Genomic DNA, 14,883 nt, shown 5'->3' on the forward strand with positions numbered 1-14,883 from the left:
CCAACAAACTTTATATAGTGACAGCACAGAATGAGCAATCTGCCTCTTGGCAGTGAGTGACCCTCATATAGCTAAATGCCTGTGTGTTGGACCATAAACTAACTAGGCTTTCCTTTTGAATTGACTTCTATATTTTTGGCACTAGTTTAATAAATATTTAATTATTTAGATTGTTAGAAAATAATATCTAGCTATGATTATTGGAAAAGTAGCTCTGTAGTTCTATAAAAATGTTCATTATTATTTCAAAAGATTGGCTATTTTACCATTTTTATACTATGTATGATTTCATCATATGCATTGGAAATGCAAAATAATGAAACATTAGCACATCACAAAACAAATGCTTACATCACTTGTGGCACAAAACATTTTTGTAGGACAATATTTAAAGATAACTTAACTCCTTAATCTGTAATGGTTCCTTCATGACATAGTTTGTGATCTACTGTGTAGTACACTGTTCAATCCACAGAGCTCCATTGAATTGCAAACACTTCAGTTAAAATAGTCCAGAGATGTCATAGGGCGACCACATGGGATCAATCAAATGGTTAATGCTGTTCCTGCTGGAGTGGCAGTAAGTGTCCAAGGATGCACAAGATGAAGAAAGGATAGATTGACTGCTGAAAGAGGTCTCACCTTCTCAATGTAAAATACAACTGGATCTGTTACTGATCCTTATTAACTGTTAAGTATAATGCTGTAACAAATGTGGATTAAAACATAACAAACAATGTGTTAATTATGTTAAACAATTGATTTTTCTGGTGAAAAAAGTCATAATTATATATCCATTGTCCTGAACGATTTTGCTGTATTGAGGAACAAAATTGGCTAACCGCTTAAGTAGAGATACTAAAAGAGCAGCCCTGTTAATTAACTCTTACCTTGTGAAGAGTTACACACTCCATGGCTAGAAAGACTTTAACACAATGACTAGTAGTCCAGCTTCTCAAACTCTTACCTCTTCAAACGGAGTTTGGGATTGTTCACTCAGTACAACATATCATATACATGGATATATAATAAATCATCAAAAGTGTGGCTACAATATTTGTCATTAAAACATCTGTAGTAGTTTATGTAGAACTAATCAAGCAATAAAACATTCACACTCCAGTACATATGTAATAAGCCTGTAGGTTAACAGAAGCAAGATATATGTATACATACACACACACATATATATATATATTCACAATATAAATATATATGTGTGTGCTTGCATGTGTGTGTGTGCATGTGTGTATATTTGTGTACAGCTGCATTACAGTGCACTGAGGAGCCCATCGAGGTTCACATCATCACAAATGAAATAATGTGATGAAGGTTGAGTCTGAATTTCAGTTTTCCTTTCTGTCGTCATACACTGTACGTTTTTGAACAGTTGAACCCACATTAAGAAATAATTAGCTAAACTGTTGCTTTGAACCAAGGTTCAGCAGGGAAGTTGTCAGCAGATGGTTAAATCACCAAGATCCATGATCCAAACATTGTTTGTTGGTCCACATTTTGTGTTTAACTGCCCAGAGTAGATGTCCAGGGCTAGGTCCTCCTGTTACAATATGGCCCATTACTTTTTAAATGGTGCTAACCTACTGAAGTTCTGCCAGAAAGGAGACTGGCTGCGTTTGGGCTCCGTTAGTTCATACATTGACCCCTGAGGGATGCCATCAGTAAGCATGAAGTTTCTCTGATGGACAGGATCCGGGGGTGCTGGGTATGAAGGAGGTAATGACCTTGTATAGTTCACTCCTGAAAAGAAATAAAAAATCATTAGGCAATGTTACATGTTATATTGAATTCTCTTCACTGTACAATATTAAGTGGCTGGCTAAAGTGATATTCAGAATTACAACAGTCAGATTGGTGCAAAGTAGTTTTACCTTATACCAAAGTTGCTGAAAATATAAACACAAACTGGATCTCGTGACATAGCCCTAACTGAATCATATAAGCACAGAAGAAGGTTATTCAGATTTCTGAATCTGTTTCAACTCTATGAGCACAATTTAACTACTCTCACTCCCCAACACTTATCCTGTAACTCTGCAATGTTTTTCTTTTCAGCTGCTTATCAAATTTTCCTTTGAAAGTCATGACTGAATCTGCCTCCACTATATTCACAGGCAATGGATTCCTGGTCCTGTTACTTAAAAGAAGATTCCTTTGATTTGATTTGATTTGTTATTGTCATATGTATTGGTATACAGTAAAAATCATTGTTTCTTGCATGCTATACAGACAAATCATACCGTACATAGAGAAGGAAATGAGAGAGTGCAGAAAGTAGTGTTACAGTCATAGCTAGGGTGTAGAAAAAGATCAACTTAATGCGAGGTAGGTCCATTCAAAAGTCTGATGGCAGCAAGGAAGAAGTTGCTCTTCAGTCAGTTGATACATGTCCTCAGACTTTTGCATTTTTTTCCTGACGAAAGTAGGTGGAAGAGAGCATGTCTGGGGTGCGTGAAGATCTTGATTATGTTGGCTGCTTTTCCGAGGCAGCAGGAAGTGTAGACAGCGTCAATGGCTGGGAGGCTGGTTTGAGTGATGGACTGGGCTTTGTTCATGACCTTTTGTAGTTTTCTGAGGTGTTGGACAGAGCAGGAGCCATACCAAGCTGTGCTACAACCAGAAATAATGTTTTCTATTGTGTGTCTGTAAATGTTAGTGAGAGTCGTAGCTGACATGCCAAATTTCCTTAGTCTCCTGAGAAAGTAGAGGCGTCAGCATGGAGGGACCAAGACGGGTTGTTGGTGATCTGGACACCTAAAAACATGAAGCTCTCGGCCATTTCTACTTCATCCCCATTAATGTAGACAAGGGCATGTCCTCCACTACACTTCTTGAAGTCGATGACTATCTTCTTCATTTTGTTGGTATTGAGAGAGAGAGAGATTATTGTTGTCACATCAGTTCACCAGATTCTCTATCTCTTTCCTATACTACATCTCACCATTGATTGAGATCCGACCCACTATGGTGATGTCATCAGCAAACTTGAAAATCGAGTTGGAGGGGAATTTGGACACACAGTCTTAGGTGTATAAGGAGTATTGTAAGGGGCTGAGGATACAGCCTTGTTGTGCATTGGTGATGAGGATGATCGTGGAAGAGGTGTTATTGCCTATCCTTACTGATTGTGATCTGCGGGTTAGGAAATCTAGGATCCAGTCACAGAGGGAGGAGCCGAGCCCTAGGCCATGAAGTTTGGAGATGAGTTTTGTAGGAATAATGGTGTTAAACGCTGAGCTGTAGTCAATAAATAGGAGTCTGACATAGATGTCTTTGTTATTAAGATGTTCCAGGATTGAGTGTAGGGCCAGGGAGATGGTGTCTGCTGTGGACCTGTTGCAGCGGTAGGTGAATTGTAGTGGATCCAGCCAATCTGAGAGGCTGGAACTGATTCGTGCCATGACTAAACTTTTGAAGCACTTCATAATGATGGATGTCAGAATCACTGGACAATAGTCATTAAGGCACGCTGCCTGGCTTTTCTTTTACTGGGATGGTGGTGGTCTTCTTGAAGCAGATAGGGACCTCAGATTGCTGTAAAGAGAGATTGAAGAAGACTGCAGATAGCCTCACCAGCGCAGGATCTGAGTGCTTGTCCGGGTACCCCATCCGGGCCAGTCGCTTTCTATGGGTTGACCTTTGAGAAGGCTGCTTTGATGTCTGCAATGATGATCTCGGATACAGGTTCATCCAAGGCTTTTGTGGTGGAGGGCATGCTCTCGCTGACCTCTTGCTCAAAATAGGCATAGAAGGCACTGAGCTTATCGGGGAGGGGTGCATTGGAGCAGGCGATTTTACATGCCTTCGTCTTGTAGCCTGTTATGTCTTACAGACCTTGCCATATGGCTGGGAGTCCGTGTGGCTAGCCTGGGACTCTAGCTTGGTCCGGTACTGTCTTTTGGCATCTTTGATGGATCTCTGTAGATCATAGCTGGCTTTCTTGTATTGATGATATGGAGATGCTGGCGTTGGACTGGGGTAAACACAGTAAGATGTCTCACAACACCAGGTTAAAGTCCAACAGGTTTATTTGGTAGCACGAGCCACTAGCTTTCGGAGCGCTGCTCCTTCATCAGGTATGTGGGAATTCTGTTTACAAACAGGGCATATAAAGACACAAACTCAATTTACAAAATAATGGTTGGAATGCGAGTCTTTACAGGTAATCAATTGATTTTGGTCAGGGTTGCCTGACTTGAACGCCTCAGACCTGAACTTCAGCAAGCAGTGGATATCCCTGTTCATCCATCGTTTCCGGTTGGGAAACACACTGATTTGCTTCTTTGGCATGCAGTCTTCTACACACTTACTAATGAAGTCAGTTACTGTAGTGGCGTACTCATTCAGGTTGGTGGCAGAGTTTTGAAGTATTGACTTGTCTATTGACCCTAAGCAGTTCCATAGAAGATCATCCGATTCCTCAAACCAACACTGCATAACTTTCTTTAATGGATTCTCCTGTTTCAGGGCGAGATAGAGCGGTAGGCAGGTTTGATATTTGTGTAGCAGTGGTGTAGGATTTTTGGGCCTCTGGTGGAACATGAGATGTGTTGCTGGTATGTTGGTCGGATGCTCTTGAGCTTGTCTATCATGTTAAATGTGTCCTCTGATTTTCAACCCTTCTGCCAATGGGAACAGTTATTATCTGTTCTATTTAGACTCCTCATTGCTTTGAACATTTCCATCAGATCTTCTCTCAACCTTCTCTTCTCTAAGGAGAACAACGACCGGGGCAGGTGAAAAACCGAACCCTCGCTAAATGTCAGGTGGGATGAGAACACACACACACGCGCACATGCACCCATGCGCACTCTCTGTCTCTCTCTCTCTCACACATTCTCACTTGTTTCTGCACTGTAGTGTAAGCATCTCAAAATGGCTGTTGTGAAGTTCCCACCCTTTCATGCATTTTGTTGGCTTTTGAGTGGGTGGGGCGATGGCCTTTGGGCCTGGCCAATTAATCGAGTCATCTAGAACCTCAGTATCGCAGTGGATTACAGCCCGATTCTTCTCTCCGAGTTCAGCCTGTCTCATGTTTTGAACTGCTAGGACTAAAGTGAGGCCCAAAAATCCTACACCACTGTAAAAGATCTGAGAGCTTTTCATCGTAGACCCACTGGCGGTGTGGTTGTGAATAAGTTCATCGTTCAATGGCCCGTATCTACAAGAGCTAACTGGTGATATAGGTTGGTAAGAAATAATTTGCCTGACTCCCCAGGTCTTGGGACCAATAGTTAAAGCATAATCATTCTACCGTGAGGCTTTGCTTTGGGCTAAAATATGTTTGAGGCTTTGAGGATGGTGTCACAATCTGCAGAGGTCTCTTCCCCCCCCCCCCCCTTGTATCAAGAGGACATCGTTGGCTACTGGTCCTACAGAATAAAGCAATGAACCAACCTAGTCATTTTGCTCTTTCTCATGAAGGTCCAATGCTGCTCCATTTTAGAGGGACCGATTCTTCCATAACTTCCACTTTTGGCCTCTCTGCACGCTTTTGAGACTTGCAAATGGATGGGGTAGGGGCAATGATTTCTCACTGAGCATGGACAATGTTACCACTTTCCAGTTTGTCTCCTCCTTTGGTAAGTTTATAAATTGATATTGCTGCCAGGTTTTCCTTAATTCACTTGCTGTGGTCTCTTCATTACATGTTTCACATACTGGTGGCATGGTTTGCTGGCTTCTGGTTTGCATGGTCAGTCATTTCTAGAAAGACTGTCAATTTACTCGGATGGTCATTTTAAACTTGTTTATTAACATTATGTATAACATAGGTTACATTGTAGGTATGTCATCAGTACAGACTGTTTTATCCTCTCTCCCAAGTGTCTAGCACATGACCGCTGATGACAATTTTATGTCATGGTCACTAATTACCATAACTATCTGATTAATCCATTTCACTGCACCCTCTAAGTGAATCCCATGACACTATTTCAATAAAATAATGTTATCCCCAGTGCCCTGACCAATTTTAATCCCTCAATCAATATCACTACAACAGATGATGTATTCAGTATCACACTGCTCTTTGCTGGACCTTGATGTGAAGCAATTAGATGTCAAGCATCCTACATACAAAAGTGACTACACATCAACTGAAGTTCAGGAGCCTGAGGGTGTCAGTGGGAGAGAGACAGAGAGAGAGGGGGACTGATCAGGATCCAGTGGGAGGGAGATAGAGAGAGAGAGACAGAGAGAGCTTAAGGAAGTGATGGTGGCACAGTGGTTGGCACTGCTGCCTCACAGCGCCAGAGAGAGAGAGAGAGCCTAAGGGGGTCACAGTGTCTAGCACTGCTGCCTCACAGCACCAGGGACCCGGGTTCAATTCCCGGCTTGCGTCACTTGTGTGTGGAGTTTGCACATTCTCCCTGTGTCTGTGTGGGTTTCCTCCGGGGACTCTGGTTTCCTCCCACAGTCCAAAAGACATGCTGGTTAGGTGCATTGGCCATGCCAAGTTCTCCCTCAGTGAACCCGAACAGGTGCTGAAGTGTGGCAACTAGGGGATTTTCACAGTAACTTCATTGCAGTGTTAATGTAAGCCTATTTGTGACAATATTAAATAAAACTTCTAAAAACTTTTCAAAAGTCAGTGGGTGTCAAGGAGACCAAATCATCCTGACTTGAAACATTAGCTCTATTCTCTCTCCACAGATGCTGTCAGACCTGCTGAAATTTTCCAACGTTTTCAGATTTTGTTTCAGATTCTAGCAACCACAGTAATTTGCTCTTACGTAGCTGAAGGAGTTTGTCTGATACAATAGAATGGAAAGAGTGTGAGCATCAGGAAGCAAGGTGGAAAAAATTACAATTATCAACAGCAGAATTAAGGAACAGTTTATTTTTTAATCAGCCAATTTCTGTTAAGTTTAGTTAGCCCAATGAATAGAGGTAAGGCAGGGATCTGCAGTGTGGAGGGCAATTTCTGTTCTATGTACTCCAACAAAGCTCTCGTGTCTTGGGTAACCACATGTACAGGATGTGTGGAAGCTGGAGGAGCTCAAGCTCACAGCTTGAGTATCAGCTGGCATCACTGCAGTGCAGCTGCAAAGCTGACAGCAAGGTGAATAGCACCTTTCTGAATATGGTCACCCCGCAGCTTAATGGTATGTAAGCGGAGAAGGAAGCAGTGGCCACCAGACAGTCCTGGATGACCAGGCAGTTGTAGAGAGGTCCACTGAGTGCATTTTGCTCTCCAATAAACATTCGTACTGATGACTGATGGTTCTTATGGGGAATACAGTCAAAGCCATGCCTATGGCGCCAGAGTTGGTTGAGACTAATAGGAAATGCAATAAGGTCTAAATTGAGTTTACTGTGCATGTTTAAGGACATAAGAAGATAAGAACTAGGAGCAGGAGCAGGCCATTCAGCCCTTCAAACCTGTTGTGCCATTCAGTGAGCTCATGGCTGTTCTTCTACTTCAACACCATTTTCCTGCACTATCCGCGTTATGTTCCTGGTATGTAGAAATCTACCAATCTTAGACTTGAACGTACTCAACAACTGCCTCCATGCATTGGTTACCTACAGTGCTTGAAACACAAATACTCCAGAAAATACCCAAAGGTTAAGGGCAAATGTGCACAAAGGCAAATGAAAATTACCCCAATAGCTTGTTTTGTTTTACACTTGTAGCCCTCTAGCATCTCCTCTACATGAATCTTGACAAGTGAGTGAGATAGGACAACTATCCAACCACTGAGGACATAAAGGTCAAGTCTAATCGTATTTTAAATCAATGCTCACACACACCAAACATGATCTGGTTTCCGTCCCAGCTAAACTGCAACAGACTAGGAATTATACCTACTGCAATCTTCTGATCGGTATGGTTGAATGCCTTTACTCACTGGGCCATTAGGAGTGCAGTTAACCCCACTTCTATAACACTGCCTGTAGAATGGAAATCAAGTGCAAAAATCACACTCACCTTTCTGTTTGCTGACTTTCCGTACAGTCATTGCAGCTTGTCTCTTCTGGTACTCCGAGATTTCAAACCCTGAAAAGCAGTATAATAAATTACAGAATTTTCAAAACAAAAGAGGCATTTTAAAGTAACTTTATCTTCATCAATGCTGGCTAAATAATTATTTTTCACTTAAGTGTCGGTGATAACCATTCTCAGGTTAGAGATGAGTTGATGCAAGATAAAGTTGCAATAATCTATACTCTAGTCTCAGAAACAGAAATCTAATTGCATCAACATGTCATAACCTTTTCCTGCACCTGCCAGTTGTGTATCCTTTCTAAGAGGGGCTGCTAATTTAGGATGGAATGTTGAAAATGCCCAGACCTCTATGAGTTAGTTGTGCGCGATTATTAAACAGTATAGTGTATCTATAATAACTCCAGGAGATGGCTGTGAAGGAACCATGCTTTTATTGCACAAATGAAAATAAACAATGACAACAAGCCTGTGGTGAACACAACAGGTCCCAACCGGTACTAAAAGGTTAACGGACCCTCTCGGGGTCTTGCTTTATACAGGGCTCGGTATACGAGCTCCACCTGGTTGGCTCATTACCGATCCCCAGGGAGTTTATATTCAATGAGCCCAACTGGAAGTCGATTCCCCATGCAGATCATCGGGGTTATCGCAGTATCATTTCCTCAGCTTGCACAAGCTTCAAACTCAGACTGCAGAACAGAAAGGATAATGTTCTTACCCATAGAAGCAACTAATCTAAAACAAGAACATTAATCTTTTTATTGCAGAAATCAAACCATAATTAATATTCCATTCGATAGGAACAGTCGAGCAGTCTGCAGATCCGCATCACATCCAAATTCACTAAATTGCACCAGATTCTCAATGAGAAAGGGCAGCATTTACTCCAAGATTTCAGGGAAGAGAAGGAAAAAAATCCTGGTGTTTCTTCTTCCTTCATTTACTCAATTCTTCAGTCAGTCAAACCACCCAGTCCCATTCTGCTTCATCTCTTCACCTGTTTCTAGTTTAAGCTATGATTTCTTTACTGCTTCCATTTCTCATTCTGCACCCAGACTTGAATGTCCTGAGACTAGAGGGGTGTCCAACACTCAGTCTGTGGTCTCGCTCCAACTACGGGAACAGCTTCACTCAGTTCGGGGACTGACATTATTACAACAGAAACCAATTACGTTCTACACTGATAAACTCTATAACTTTTTAAATATCAATATATAGGAAGAATTCCATGCAGTTCAAGTGCCAAGAAGTATGATTGATGTAATGAAGGTGTAGGATGTTAGTCCTGGGGAATGGAACATTATCTGTGATTTTCATTGTGCATTTTCCAAATGTACTATGGTGTCTGGAAACAGTGGTTGCTGCCACATTAAGCACACACAGGTCAGGTGTAAATGCAGAATACAGCTTCCTCTATCCTACTCGAATAATGTAATTCAGCCCCAATAGACAGCATGGCTATTAATGAAAAGGTCAAGGAATGCAAGACTACCTTTTAGAGTAGGTTATACACTTATTCCTTCAGTACAAGCATAGTTCCTGAATTACACTGGCACTGCTGTATTAGTGTACCTCAGAAACCACCTGATATTGAAAGGAAATTGCTAAGATAACAACAGACAATGATACCAATATTGTGACGTTATATACTTGAGGACTACATTTGGAACCTGATTTTTACTCTTCACAGCTGAAACCCATAGTATTTTGTTAGCTTCTAGGTTTCCTTTTAAAGTGATGTCTTGAGGGTATTTTTTAGCAATACAGTTAAGCAAATAAGGTAGTATGGCAGATTGACAGTTCAGGGTGGCAAAGGTTAAATTTAGGACAAAAACTAGGAAATATATAACTCTTGGGATTTCCAATCTAATACCATTGTAGGACCTGTGGTTATCATAAGCACCGTAGCAACTTAAAAAGGTTGAACACCAACTATTCAGGCCAATACGAACAACAATAAGTGTAGCGTTACCATTGTCAGCCACATCCTGAGAACATGTTTAAAAAAGCACATTGGGTTAAGTGACAATTAGGCTCATGTGAAAAGCGGTTGAAACCCGGGCCCTGGACTCATCTTAAAAAGTTGGTTGGTGTAATAATGGGAAGAGACAGTGGTGTTGGTATTCTCCTTCCAAGCCAATCTTATGATCCTCCAAACTCTTCTCTAACCTCTGAAATTCTTTACTGTAGATACGTTACAGATATATCAGTAACTAGTGTGTGAAGATCAATACTCTTTAGTTAATGCATGCGTAGTTAGGGAAAATATACACTGCGCAAGTGTAGTGAAGTATCTACGTTGCTTTCCTGTCTCTGACTACTCGGAAAATGTCTAATGTCAGTAGAGAGCGAATGAAGAATGTCTCTTTTCTATCATTTGAAAAATAAATACAACTTAGTATCATATTTTAGCTCCTTCTAAACATTTTTTTTAAGTTTAAACACCTGTTTTTGCACTCCTCTGATTTTGGTAACAACAATACGAAATTGAAACATATACTTTAGCAAAGTCACAAATTCAATGATCAGTCTACCCTGAAATAGCTGACCACAACCAGGATGGTAGAAGGGACCTCACAACCTCATAAATATGAAAGGTTATACTCTGATCCCTATTCCTTATCACTATCCAAAGACTCCTGCTGAAAAATACCTGAATGCTAGGGGAAGAACAAGGTTGGGCTTAACTCTAATGCTAACATATTGAAATGAGATTTTTGTTTGACTTTCTTGATCTGAGATTGGCAATACAACCTGTTAGGATGGCTTTCAGCCCCTGGGTGTAAGCTCATGAAATGTTGCTGTAACAGCTGAAATCATGTCTAACACCACAGTGGTTTCAGTCTGCTCTCTGACATTTCCGTCATAGTCTGTGGTGCCTGGCTACAGTGGGATGGCATGCTGCCAACTTGCCAGGAAACCCACCTCACTGGATCTTTATCTACCAAATCCCTAGTGCTGGACACTCCCACTGGATGATTCATGGGAACAGTCTGTAGGATGGTTCTAATGTGGGTGTGACAGAAATATTTTTTGTGTTTCACGCTACACTGGGAGCACTGGGAGCAGTACACACACACAATTAAAGTTTCTTTTTATTTCCAACTATTTTCTGTAAACTGGGCTGGGACCTGGAGTGGGAGGGTTGCATTATATTATGCAAGTCAGCTAATATTTGCATCCAAATACAAAATGATAGTTCTGGAACTCACTGAAGACATGGCTTTGTTGCTGCCATTGTACATGGATGGAACATGCAGTAGTGAGTGTGACATATTTCTGTTGCAATGAAAGGATGGTTTTCATATGCTAATGTCAATTAAATGCAGAGGCATTGTGTGTTTCACAATATCATTGATGGAGTCACATTCATCATAGATATTCCAAACTGGGCAGTAATGTTCCTCAGCAATTGGCTTGGAATGGCAGCCAAACAAAATAATTCGGAGGCGATTCTCCCAAAGAAATTCTAAGTGCTGAATTGACGGGAAAAATTGTGTAAATCACGATTGTTTTTTCAATGGGAGTTCAGACTCAAACCTTCCACACTCTGTGCACTGCAGAGGCCACAATCGGGACTATCATTAAAAACTCAGGGGGCACGGCCTATTCATGCCAGAGTCTGACAGTTCTGGAGCTCTGTGCAGGCCCCAATCTGTCAGCCTGCACTTTGCTGGCCAGCTCGGTCGCTGGCCAGCCCGGGACCTTGCACTGCAGCCCCTCCAGCCTCCCCCACAATGGCCCGATCGTGGCCTCCACAAGCATTCCCGGGCCAGCCCCGACCTCCCCCGTTCTGGAGTGCCCCGATGTCCAGCCCATCCCCACCCAACAGTGATGATCCCCGCCACCCCGGCGGACACCCGTTTACAAAGTTTACAAAGAGAACAGGCATGCAATGTAACTGTAAAATTCCATGATTACAAAATCTTACAATCTCACAGGAGGCAGACGCCCCCCCCTCCCCGCCCCGCCAGCAGACTTCAGCCCGCCTCCCTCCAGCCCCCGACCGATCCACATGCACAGTGGCAGCGAGACCAACCTCCCCCCATCGATTGCCCCTGGGTCCCGCCCCTAGCTGGCCCAGCACCTGGCACTGCCCCCTAGGCCCCACCACCTTGGCACTACCCGATGCCAAGTGGGCAGTGCCAAGGTGCCCCCTTGGGCAGTGCTAGGGGGCCATGATGTGGAGATGCCGGCGTTGGACTGGGGTAAACACAGTAAGAAGTCTCATAACACCAGGTTAAAGTCCAACAGGTTTATTTGGTAGCACAAGCCACTAGCTTTCGGAGCACTGCCCCTTCACCTGATGAAGGGGCAGTGCTCCGAATGCTAGTGGCTTGTGCTACCAAATAAACCTGTTGGACTTTAACCTGGTGTTGTGAGACTTCTTGCAGTGCTAGGGGGCACAGGCTGGTACTGCCAGGGAGCCCAGGCCCAGGAGGCACCAACCCCCCCATCACCTGACCACTGGTGGGGCCCCGAATGCCCCCTCTTCACTCCAGCAGGGTCTCCGAATAGTTCCCCGAATGTGGGGAGCTATTCTGAACCCTGCCAGACTGAAATACTCTTGGTGGGGTGGGAGATGCTATTGGGCCTGGAGGATTCAGTTCTGGGCCCGATAATGTAATTTAAATTATATCACAAATAGATTAAAATGACTTACCTGCTCTTCCCACCGGTTTCCAGTGTGGTCCAACCATGCCTGCTTACCGGCAGTGGGAGACCGTACGCATGCGGAAATGCATGCGCAAATCCTGCGAATTGGCGCATACGCGTGTCTCCCAACCCAATGTGCCAAAACATTAGTGGGTCGGAATGGGAGAATCATCCCCTTCATGTCTATTGTCCTGACAGGTTTTCACATGTAGTTTCAAGTCATTCAATACTGATCAGTTTGGACTACAGTAGTAATTCTTTGACTGATAATCGAAGGTGAAAACATGGACAGTGCTGCTGAGCAGGGCCAATGTGTTTTTTGTGTGGGTTATTGACTGGGATGGTACCATATGGATAAGTATATGACTGACTCTAACTGGGTTAATTTTTATTTTCTTAGCAGCTGCTAGACAACATTTGATATCGATGGATTAACTCCTACACAGCTCTGGGCACTTCTTATTGTCAATTGCACTGTAATCCCTGTTCACATGAAGATGCCATTAGGCAGCTGTACTTATTCAATCTGGCAGACATTTGCTGCTCCAGTCTCCAGCCTTGTGGTCCTTGGCAGACAAGCTGCTCCTTATGCATCATGTATAGCACACTCGACTTGGATCTTAACTATATGGGAAGTTAACTAAAGTGGGATTAAATGCTAATCCTTCTCTTTTGCTCAGGACTAGGAAATGGGGTTTGAAATAAAAACCTGAAATGAATGAAATCCTGAGCAGGCCAGTCATCTGCCACAAAGAAAGAAAAAAAAAACATTCTGATTTTCAGATTTGCATCCTTCATCAGAATCGACAAGGGACAGTTTAACAATACATTGAATTTTGATTACATGGAAGGGTTAAAGAAACTGAAGTTGTTCTCCTGAGGTTAAGGGAACATTTACTAGAGATATTCAAAATTATGAAGAGTTTGATAGAGTAAATAAGGCAAAACTGTTTACATGTGGCAGATAAGTTCATATCGAGAGGATACAGCCTAAAGGTAACCAACAAAAAGGAGATGGTTGGGCGGGGGGGAGCTTTTTCTCTTCAGCGGGCTGTTATGATCTGGAAGAATGGTGGAAACAATTTCAATAATGACTTTCAAAGGAGAATTGGATAAAAACTTGAAAGGAAAAGAAAATGCAGGGATTTGATGACAAAGCAGCAAAATAAGACTCATTGGAAAGCTCTTTCAAAGAGCCAGCAGCAGCATGATGGGCTGAATGGCCTTCTTTGGTTCTGCATCATTCTATGATTTGAGTCCAGTTGGAGGACAACCTTCTCACATGGAGTTCAAATGGCAGGTTTACATTGAGGCACTTTGCTTCGACTAGCAATCCACAATCACTAGCCAGAAATGGGTGCCAATTAGTTTGGCACTGATGCATTTGCACATCAGAGCAAACCTCAATGCCTTCAGCAGAGATGGAGAGAAAAAGGGGCAAAGTTAGGAAAAAATTTAATTTGCATAAGAATGTTAATTTCACATCAGTGGGTTTCCCAGCGAGGCATCTGCTCATCGTGAATGAATGCATAGGAATGAAGATTAAAGCTTGCCTACGGCCAGACATCAATGTGTGAACTAAGTTATCACTGCTGTTTCTCATTTGAATTTTTTTACATCTATAAGTGAATATTCCAGAATTTCATCTGAAGAAAACATCTTTCCACACTCTGAAAAATCATATGGCAAGTTATTTCTGGTTCTTAGCACAGATCTAATAAAAACATGAGTCACTGTGTTGCTTTCTCCACCCCCTTCCCCCCCCATCCAATTATTCCTTTTTTGGCAGGCATTCCTTCTCACTCACCGTCATCATGCCAGATTCTTATCAGAATAATTCACATCACAGAAATAATAAAACTCCAATGCAATGAAACGTACATCATTAAAGAGGAACACCGAAATATAAATGGAAGCAGCCCCAGTAATGTTAATTTAACACAATCATGTGAACCTGTTCACCACTTATTGTTATATATATTGGCATGAAATGAGATAAGGCTATTATGTCCATTTCTTTCAACAGATTGTACACAGTTTCCATTATCTTGATCTCTATCTCATAAGAATTTGTACAATCAAAGGCAAACCATCCAAAAAGGTAAAGCTCCATGGATACTATTCCTAATATGTTTTGAGGTCATTGGTTCAGAAATCAAATGAAAACTGGCCAAATTTGTAAATGTCCTAAATTAGGAAGGGATGGAGCAGTTGGGAAGGAGGAAGTTGCAAAGAACCTACAAAATGAGTTAAATAAA

At 42.3% G+C, this 14,883-nt stretch overlaps 1 protein-coding gene across 1 annotated transcript in view; it reads right to left on the reverse strand.

Moving 5' to 3' along the window:
* Positions 1-1,059: 1,059 nt before the first annotated feature.
* arhgef9a (Cdc42 guanine nucleotide exchange factor (GEF) 9a) overlaps positions 1,060-14,883 on the reverse strand; it is a 144,810-nt gene continuing 130,986 nt past the window's right edge. The window contains exons 8-9 of the mRNA XM_078211374.1: positions 7,952-8,020; positions 1,060-1,758 (exon numbers count right to left, since the gene is read on the reverse strand). Coding sequence (XP_078067500.1) covers positions 1,577-1,758; positions 7,952-8,020 — 251 coding nt within the window. The 3' untranslated portion in view covers positions 1,060-1,576. The remainder of the gene's footprint in view (positions 1,759-7,951; positions 8,021-14,883) is intronic.

The sequence above is a fragment of the Mustelus asterias genome, chromosome 4, assembly GCF_964213995.1.
Source record: "Mustelus asterias chromosome 4, sMusAst1.hap1.1, whole genome shotgun sequence".
Taxonomy (NCBI): Eukaryota; Metazoa; Chordata; class Chondrichthyes; order Carcharhiniformes; family Triakidae; genus Mustelus; species Mustelus asterias.